Source organism: Zingiber officinale, chromosome 8B, assembly GCF_018446385.1.
Source record: "Zingiber officinale cultivar Zhangliang chromosome 8B, Zo_v1.1, whole genome shotgun sequence".
Lineage (NCBI taxonomy): Eukaryota > Viridiplantae > Streptophyta > Magnoliopsida > Zingiberales > Zingiberaceae > Zingiber > Zingiber officinale.
The window spans coordinates 30,988,559-30,998,537 of NC_056001.1; the positions used below are offsets into that span (position 1 = coordinate 30,988,559).

At 36.7% G+C, this 9,979-nt stretch overlaps 1 protein-coding gene across 2 annotated transcripts; it reads right to left on the reverse strand.

The window, feature by feature from the left end:
- Positions 1-2,425: 2,425 nt before the first annotated feature.
- Positions 2,426-4,803, reverse strand: LOC122017461 (protein RICE SALT SENSITIVE 3-like). 2 transcript variants are annotated; one of them, XM_042575085.1, is made up of 7 exons: positions 4,308-4,800; positions 4,178-4,228; positions 3,985-4,104; positions 3,628-3,733; positions 3,489-3,530; positions 3,358-3,414; positions 2,426-3,285 (listed from the first exon to the last, which is right to left on the reverse strand). In XM_042575085.1, the coding sequence occupies exons 1-7, from the start codon at positions 4,436-4,438 to the stop codon at positions 2,656-2,658; spliced, it is 1,137 nt and encodes a 378-aa protein (XP_042431019.1). In that variant the 5' UTR covers positions 4,439-4,800; the 3' UTR covers positions 2,426-2,655. The 2 variants fall into 2 exon arrangements, with proteins under 2 accessions (XP_042431019.1, XP_042431018.1); XM_042575084.1 differs by having other exon boundaries at positions 4,178-4,803.
- Positions 4,804-9,979: the final 5,176 nt, after the last annotated feature.

Genomic DNA, 9,979 nt, shown 5'->3' on the forward strand with positions numbered 1-9,979 from the left:
CCTTGCAAGATTAGAAATCTACAGAAACTGAAATGGGTACAATCGGAGCTCTTTAGGTCCATCAATGAGTTTTGACTGAAATTCACTGATCGACCTAGAGACCTCAGATTGCAGCCATTTTAGGTCATGTGGATTTCTAAAATTGCAAGGAATCCAAATATGCCCTCCATTGTTATTTTCGACATTTCTAGTGGTAGACAGGGGTTTTGAAAAACTTAAATCTCTCTATTTTTTTCTTTTTTTTTTCCTTTTTTTTTTTTTTTTTTCTGTTGTTAGACCTGATATCTTCCCATATCAGGTCCAATGTGGGTTTGATCTCCTATAACATATTAACATGTTTGAGAAAAAAAATTGATAAAAAAAAGAGAAGATAAAAAAGAGGACAAGAAAGAGAAGATACATTGCATGCATAGTAAAAAGAGAAGAGAGAGAAATGACAAAGAAAAGAAAAAGAAAATCAGTTAAATTTGTCATGATGATAGAATAGAAAGACCATGATAAAAAAGTGCACCCTTTAATAAATACTAAAATAGTATACCTCTTTTAGTAAATTTAAAAATTTAAGTACACGCTTTGGTAAATTACCAATCTTCTTTTGATTTTTACGCGCATTAATTAAATGGAGTTAGCAGTGGACATTTGGGGCCTTAATTTACAGCTGAACGATATTCATATTAAAACAATCAGATATTTCACCCGCCAAATAAGCAGATTGATTTAAAATATTAAAATTATTCTTCAATTCTTTTAAAAAAATATATTTTCACTTGTTTTGTAAAGGTAGAAGCTATCACCAAGGATGGATAATAAGAAGCTCTACTTAACGGAAAGAATGAAGAGTTGGACACGCTGTGGCACTCACAAGCTCACGATCAACAGCGAGCTTACAACCAATTCTCCGTCGTGAGCTCGCTACCAATGATCACCATGAGACTCTGAGTTTGCTCGCTGATGGGAGACGGTGAAGTAAAGATTTTACTATCATGTCAACCTCTTGCCAAAGAGTAAGGTTGCTATCATTTTAATCAACAGTGATGAGGGCAATTAGGTAAGATGGTGAATGTTCAAACTCAAAGAATATGGTGACTTCTAACCCTATCGAGAAAAAAATTAGCATTCAATCAAAGCGGTTTATGTCATAGCTAAAATCATAAGACCAATCTAACGTTTTATAATTCACAGCTTAACAAAATGAACTAGCTCCGATACCATACAAGTCCACATATATTGCTTAAATATAAACAATGACTATCAAAATGGTGTGAGTAGGGTTGTAAATAAGTCAAATTGAATTAAGTGTTTATGGTATTTAAATTTGTTTAATAAGATAAATAAATCAAGTCAAGTCAATCCCAATATAAAATGAATCATGTTAAAATAATTATTTAAAATTGACTTGATTTCTTTTTTTTATGATTTTAATCTTAGTTTAAATTTGATTTGAGCTTGATTAGTTTAAATGTTATTAAATTCTCAATTCAAACTTGTATAATTGTTTAAAATTTTTATATTTTAAACTTGTTTGATTGGTAATTAAATTTGATAATACAAACGTATTTGTTCATTTTAAAATTTTCTTTATTTATTTAGCATGTTTATAAAAGTTTTATCGATAAACATGGTTCACAAATAGGGGTGAGCAATTGGTTTAAACTGAATCTACCAACTGATTAAATCGAAAATCGAACCAACCGAATCAATTAAATCGAAAACTGAACCGACCGAATTTTTCCTGAACCAACTGAACAGACCAAACTTTTTTAAAAAAATCGAACCGATAAAACATCGGTTAATTCGATTTTCGACTGAAGTACCTGAATTTTTTGATTTATTTTGGTTTGATTTGATTAGGTTTGATTCCGGTTTGGTTCAGTTGAATTCATATTATTGGTTTGGTTCCTGTTTAGTTTAGTTCAACTCATATAATATCGGTTTAAACGAATTTCAATTTTTAAAACTGAAACCAAACTGATTAAATCTATATTTCTAGAAAAAAAATGAATTTCCGAATTAACTGAACCAAACTTTTAACTTCGGTCGGGTCAGTCGATTAATTCGGGTTAACAGAACCTTTACTCACCTCTATTCACAAATATTGTTCACAAATACTATTCACAAATGTTATTCAAAAATGATATTTACGAATATTAACGAGCTGAGTACATATATATTCAAATTTTTTTATTTATTTTAACGAGTTATTCAGTTTTATTTATTTAACTAATATTATGTGTATTGAATGAACATAAATAAATTTTTATAAGTTGAACACTAAACTTATTCATAAAATTTGATTCATTTTTATTTACAGCCCTAATGGTCAGCTTATGGTTACGAACAAAGTTACTCAATCGAATGAGGTCAACTTATGGTTACAAACAAAGTTACTCAATCGAACGAGATCTTATGATCGATCAATGAAAGATGATCAAAGAGGACTAGATGTTTTATTCCCAAAATAGAAAACAAAACAAAAGAAAAACAAGATTAGCAGAGTTATATTTGCATCTCAATCCTGAATTTCAGCTACAGTCACTCTAAAATTCTACTCCAACGAAGTAAAAAACACAAACCAAAACAAAAAAGAAAAATCCTTCAGAATCTAATATGCAATCTATTATAGTAACACAGATGAACAAGCAAGGGATGATGATACTAGTCCAAGAAGGTTTCCATGATGTCCTGGTAGATCCCTGCGTCTGATCCTCTGTAATCCATTCCCTGAGCTGTTCCTGCATGTTGGTGATGATGCTGGTGGTCGAGCGATGTCGCGGGGAACGTCAAGCTCCTCTTGAACTTGTTGCTGCTGCTCTCCATCTTCCTGCCTTTGCAGGAACGCTGGCTCTCTGTGCTCATCAGGTCCTGATCAGCATTGCTCGCGCTGCTAAGTGCCAGATGGTGATCATCGCCCATGCCGGGCTTAGAGTCGGCCGGTTTTTGCTCCAGCATCTCGGTGCCGAAGAGGAGCTTGGCGTCGTCCGTCCTGCCGGTGAGAGCAGTGAAGAAGGAGAGGCCGTTGGGCCACTTGAGGTCTGGTTCATGCTCCTGCCCCATTGGGTTGTAAGCAGGGGTAGCTGCCATGGCAGGGATTGGAGCAAGCGAAGGGTGGCTCCAGTTGAAGATCGGAGGAGGCGGCGGCCTCGGGATTTGCTTCATTGACGAAGATGGTGAAGGAGAGCTGCCCCTGGTGGAGGAAAACAGCTGGGAGAGGAAGAACCCTGATTGGTATCCTAATGACTCAAACATGTGCCTCATCCTCAGTACAAAGTGCAGGTCTTCAGGTATCTGATACATGAACAAAGCTTCAAACACGAGCTCAACGACGACGAGGAGGACTACCAATAACACTTTACTTACAATTTTGCAGGAGCCAAGTTGCAAAAGTCCATGGCCAGCCTGAATCACAGCGATAGTCTGTTCGACAAAGATTTGTTAAGTATAAAAACAGAGTAAAATTTTCTTCTTGGAAGAACAGAGGAAGATTTTGCCTGGATGCCAGAAGCAAATTGATCATTCCACTCAGGAGGAAGCTGCCATGAACAGAAAAGAAGAAGAAAAGAAAAAGAAATCAAAAACAAAAGTGAAAAAAAGAAAAAGTGTTTGGAAGTGTCAGTAAAAGTGAGCTACAGCATCGAAGGAGCTCTGCCAGTAGTTGGAGATGTTGGGTTCAGATTCAGAAGGTTCCTTGAAGACCCATTTGTGACACTTATCAGAAGCAACCTTCCCCATCAACCTGCTCGCATCGATCGCTCGATCAAATTAAAGTCGTAAAAAGAGAGGAAAATAAAGGATAAAGAAAAAGAAAGAAAAAGTGGGAACCAAACCACCCTCCTTCTTCCCTTTTGCAGACCGATAAGAACAAGGAGCTAGAGGACAGGGAAGAATCGAAAGGGAGATAAATCAACATCTTGTGGCAAAACTCTAAATGCGCTCCCCCTTTTAGTGGAAAAGATCATTAATGGACACCACCTACCAAATACCCACCCTTCTCCGTAATTATACAGCTGAATGGACATCTTGCTGAAGGCCTTCCTCACGGGGTCTTCCCCTGCATCCATCTCGTCGACTCGGCTCCGGCAGAAGCCATCCTCCCACATCAGCATCCTAAACCCCATAAAGATTCAAACTTTATCATCAAAATCCAAACTTTGCCATGGAACTTAAGAACGCAACTCACAGATTGCCATTGTCGTCGCCAATCTTGCAGCCATTGCCGCCCCTGCACCTCCTGCAAGAGAAGAAGGGGGAGAATAGTTCGTGTGGTGAAAGAGAGGGAAAGGAAAGAAGGGGGAGAAGGAGGAAGGTACGGGCGAGGGCGAATGGTCCAGAAGACGGAGTAAGTCCAGTCCGAGTTGAGGCAGAGGTTCCTGAGAGACTCATGGAGAGCCAACATGCCCACAGCCTCCTTGCTTCTACTACCATCTCCTGAGCCCACCATCTCTTTGTTCCCTTTGTTTTCTCTATCTTCCTCTCTCTATATACTTATCCTCTTTTTTCCCCTTCCTAATTACCTTCCTCCACTCAACAGTGGCGCAAGGTAAAGGGGAAAAAAAAAGTTAGAAGTTACGAGGGGCACTCTTTCTTCCTTCCTTATCTGTCTTCTCAGCTTCGCTTTCCCTGCTTGAGTTGGTTAGCAAAAGGGTAAATTTTTGACGGAATGCTGTAGATTTCTGGAGTCGTTAGCATCTGGTTATTACTTCTAGGCAGTGGCGAAATTGCTCCTTGCAGCTCTACATGAGGATGCTCGCTCGCTATGCTGCCTCCCTTTTCTTTACGGGTGGTCCTGTGCCTTCGCCCCTTCAAGGTTTATCACCCTCGTGTCACTTTCATCTTGTACCACTCCATTTACAACCCTACCCTTCTCCCTCTTCAAAGTAATTGGTAAAAGATAATTATGTTGGTTCCTAGTATCTCATTAACCCGTCCCAGAGTTATTGGAGAGTCCTTAAACAAGAAGTAAGTTATGGACGGCACCGCAAACTACTAGACCATCTAGAGAATTTCTTCCTCTCTAAATAAAAAAAATAAAATAATAAATTCAATTAATCTTATTAACTAGTCCAATCATATAAAATTTTTCATAGATTACTAAATATTTTTTAATTGTACGTCTCATTTAAAAAAAATCTATAAATATATTATAATTAAAAATTAAATTGTAAATATTTAAATAATAATTTAAATATTTTATCGCTGGATCATAGCGGCCATCTCCCTCTCCCAACACGAAACGATGAGGAGGAGCATTTGACTCGTGCAGCTGGCCGGCGATGGTTTGCTGCAGGAATGATGATCGGTGAGGGAATTGGAAGGAGGGAGCTCACGTGAGGGTGGTTTGGGAGGGCACTGGGGCGGTGCCTCGTGAGGCATAAAGAAAACCAAAGGGGGGGAGGGGGCAGAGGGAGATTGGCTGCGCTTTCGCCAGCAATTCGATGAGCTCACGAAGAGTTCGCAAGAAGACAAGAGCAGAGAACAGTGAGACAGTGTAGCTGATGGCACGGGATGGGCAACGAGGGAGAAGAGGGGAAAAGGCCGAGAGCAGATTTTGCGGGGATATGACATCCTCAAACTAAACAAATTCTGTCTCTGATTCACTTTGATTCGGTTCGACTTAGACTCGTTTTGATTCGATTTAGATCGTTAATTGAACTCCAACCGGTTATTTACTGGACTAGTCTTATGTTTGACACGGGATAAAATTACTCCATCTATAATATTTTTATCTTCGCCTTATATTAGCGGTTTAGGCTAGGACTTTAAATAAATTGAACTTTCATATAATTTAGTATTCGATTTCATAATAATTTATTTATATTCGTTTAATATATATATATATATATATATATATATATATATAATTATATGCTGCGCGCCTGTACAGTGCGTGACTGCACACGCAGCGTATCAATCGACGTTTTTTTATTTTTTTTATTAGTTTTTAAATTTAAAAATAATTAAAAAATTTCACATTTCCTTATATAAATTTCTAATACATTAATATATCCCCTTAACATATTACAATACTCAATAAATACTCAAATTAATTTTATTTTAATATTTTTTTTAAACCAAACACTATAACCTAATTGGAAAGTCTAAACCCTATAGGTAAAATCTTAAAAAAAAAAATAGCTTTAATACTACAACCAAAACCTGAACCCTAGAAATAAAATTATAAAAAAATTTTTAATTATTTATTAATTTAAAAACTAATAAAAAAAATAAAAAACGCTGATTGACATGCTGCTCGCGCACAGTACAAGCGCGCAGCATATCAATCCTATATATATATATATATATATATAAAAGGATTTGTTATCCTGCGCGACGTCACAGTGCGTGCCGCGCAGGATAACAACTGTTTTTATTTTTTTATTTTTTATTTTTAATTTATGAATTAAAAAATAATTTTAAAAATTAAAAAATAAAATATTTTTTTAAGAGTTTAATTCTAGGGTTCAGGCTTTGGTTGTAGTGTTAAAACTATTTTTTTTTTTTAGATTTTACCTCTGGGTTTAGGCTTCCCAATTAGGTTATAGTGTTTGGTTTTAAAAAAAAATTAAAATAAAATTAATTTAATCATTTATTGAGTATTGTAATATGTTAAGGGGATATATTAAGGTATTAAAAATTTATATAAGGAAATGTAAAAATTTTTAATTATTTTTTAATTTAAAAACTAATAAAAAAAAATAAAAAACACCGATTGATATGCTGCGTGCGCACAATCGTGCATATCAATCCTATATATATATATATATATATATATATATATTATTAATTAAATAAATAATATAATTCGTTTAACTAAATAAAGAAGCCATATGTGTAAGTAAATACTCTTACATTCAACAAGATTAGAAGCCAATTGATCGTAAGCCATTCCACCCTTCCTTCGATCACCCTTGAACTCGAAACCATCTTGTGATGAGGTTTGAGTTGAATAAACCCTCATGTTTTAGGTAGGATACTACATGATCTGATCCCACAAACCCTACTACATGATCTGGTCCCCCAACCCTACTCTCTATATAATATTTTTGTCTTATGTTAACGGTTTAGGATGTATATTGACGAATGCTACTTGTCTAAAAAGGCTCACGACGAACATTTTAACCAATAACTACCAACTCTTGAAACTTAAATAACGGCATATTCAATGAGCTCCTCTTGTTCACTCATTCACCATATATAAGTAAATACCCTTACATTCCACAAGATCAAGAGCCGACCGATCGTAAGCCATTCAAAGTTCAAACCTTCCTTGGATCACCCGCAAACTCGTAACCCTCTTGTGACGAGGTTTGAATTGAATAAACAATCACGTTTTAGATAAGATACTACATGATTTGATCCTCAACCCTACTATATAATCTGGTCCCCAATCCTATTCTATCTATAATACTTTTGTCTTAATTTTCCAATTATGTTAGCGGTTTAGGATGCATGTCGACAACTCCTACTTGTCTAAAAAAGCTTACAACGATCGAACGTTTTAATAAATAACTACCGTCTCTTGAAACTTAAATAACGAAGCCGATCAATCGTAAGCCATTAAAACCTTCCTCCGATCGCCCACGAACTCATAGCACTATTACGACGAGGTTTGAGTCGAACAAACCCTCATATTTTAGACAGGACAGATACTACAAGATCTGGTCCCCTAACCCTACTATCTGCCTCTCCCCACCCCCCTCCTCCTCACCTGCCTAACCATGTACAGAAGGAATCTGTATCTTTACCATCTTCCAATGGCCTTTTTCTAGCCTTTCGTGAATAAATTATCCATGCTATCTCTGACACATGAGTGGGGTTGATGGAGATTTGTGTGTGGGGAGGAAGACAAGTGAGGACCAAAGGAGATACAGCAGCTGAGGAAAGAGATTTGGACCACTACAGTTTGTTTTTCGTTTCGTTTCATTTCGCTAGCTCTCGTTCAATCTCGACCTCTCGATCGTATCTCTAGTCGTCTTTAAAGTGTTCATCTCCTAGAAATGCAATAGTTCTACGAGCAGTAAAAGAAGTGATTAGCCCCATGCTCAAAGATCCAACTTGCCCCCTTCCTCCTGACAAATGCAGACTAGAGTAGCAATATAGGTACAGAGTCCAAAGATTCCACAAAAGATATTGCAGAAATCAATGCACACAGCTGAGTGATGAATAGGAAGTCTATGATCTAATTGCCAATTTAAGTATTTGTTTAATGAAATAGATCGAAAGTGGTGGCTGTCATTATTGTTTGTTTGCATTGAAACCTTCTACTTTAGACCTTAAGCCTCCTCTTTGACCACCATTATTGTGTGCTATGGAGCTGGCTTTAGTGGGCCATCACCCTTTTGTTTAGCCACGTGACTTGGAAAAACAATGCACACTTGGGGGATTAGTTCAATCATGGGAAGTGTGCCTTTATTTATTTTGCGATGGTGGTCGTAGATGAGCCTACTACCGATCGAGTCTAGTTGAGCTTGTGTGTCGAGTTTGTTGAGCTTGAATAGCAACACGGTTGTCTTTATCGCTAGGGCTGAGTTTGATGGTGTTTGTGAAATGAATATATTCATATGTCCTAATCTAAAGAATAAGAGTTTCATTGATGTAATTAATGTCTAATGATATTCAATGAACCTAGGTATGTGTGGTCCTTAGCTACATCTGCAAATATGTAAGGTGTTCAGTAGCCTGATCACCTCGACCCATTAACTTAGGTGCTTGGCTGCATGAGCAACTTGACGCATCGACTCAGATGCTCGACATCTTGAGCACCTCAACTCATCGACTCGAGTGCTCAACATCCTAAGCATCTTGATTCATCAATTTAGGATCTCGACAGCCTGAGTATCTTAACTTGGTATGTCAAGAATTTGATATACCAAATAGTTTGACTTATTAGTAAGGATGACAATTTTTTGTGAATGAAAGAGGATATGAAGAAATTTTTTTAAACTCAAAATTTTATATATATATATTGCTTGACGTTTTGTACGTGATCATGAGCGACACACATACATGGTGTTGCCAACTCGATTTCTTTGTAAAAATATTTCAATGTATTCTCTCTCCTCTTCTGTCTTCTATTCAAAACGAAAGGTGAAGAAATTTTCCTAAATATAAATTTTCCTCGCTCTCTCTCTCTCTCTCGCTCATTCCTTCGCGGTCATCTTCCGTTGCAACTCTCTCCTACTGAGCAAGCAAAAGCAAAGGCGCTGCAAGCTAAGCACAACTTACAATCGCATGGTTGTTCTCGAGCTAGCGGAAAGCTCCCCAAACTACCACTAAAAACATAGCCGACGCTGGTTTGCTTACCACCTCTCTCCATTCTAGATCGTAAGCTTTTGTCCACTCCACTGTCTATTTTTCAGCTCTGTACAATGATATATCCTACAATGTATAAGCCCTAACTGCTTTCTTATCAGTTTTTGCTTATATGATTTATAGAGAACTTGCCAACATCAATTCCCATATTTCATAACTAATGGTAATTCATTTTATTTTAAGTTGTAATTCCTGACCGTGATCCTAATATATATTAGAAGGATTTATACTACAACATGCAAGGTTGACCCCTACTACAATACCTGCAGCCACTTGTACAGTTAGCTGCTACACGTTGTAGTAGTTACATCGACGAATAGTTGCTAGAACGTGTAGTAGCTAACTGTCTATGTAGCTGCTACAACGTGTAACAACTACTTGGTAAGTCACTTCATTTTAAGTTATAAATCTCTCTATTCCTAATATATAGTGTTTATAGGTGATTCTAAATGATCTATTTAATTAACACAGGGAAAAATATATATATGTTATCTTTATTGGACGTATAGTTGCTAAAATGTTATAGCAGCTACTTGGACATTTAGCTAATACAACATTAGCAGCTACTTCGACAGCTAGCTGATATAACGTTGTAGCAGTTACTTGAAATGTTAACTGCTAAAACGGTATAGTAGCTACTTCGACAATTAGCTGTTACAACGTTGTAGCA

Excerpts from the sequence above, each read along its gene's own strand:
- LOC122017461 (XM_042575084.1), bottom strand. The coding sequence starts at position 4,422 with ATGGTAGTAGAAGCAAGGAGGCTGTGGGCATGTTGGCTCTCCATGAGT. Across the intron at positions 3,531-3,627 it reads GGCAGAGCTCCTTCGATGCT|CTTCCTCCTGAGTGGAATGA; the intron begins GTAGCTCACTTT and ends TGTTCATGGCAG. Across the intron at positions 3,415-3,488 it reads AATTTGCTTCTGGCATCCAG|ACTATCGCTGTGATTCAGGC; the intron begins GCAAAATCTTCC and ends TTTGTCGAACAG.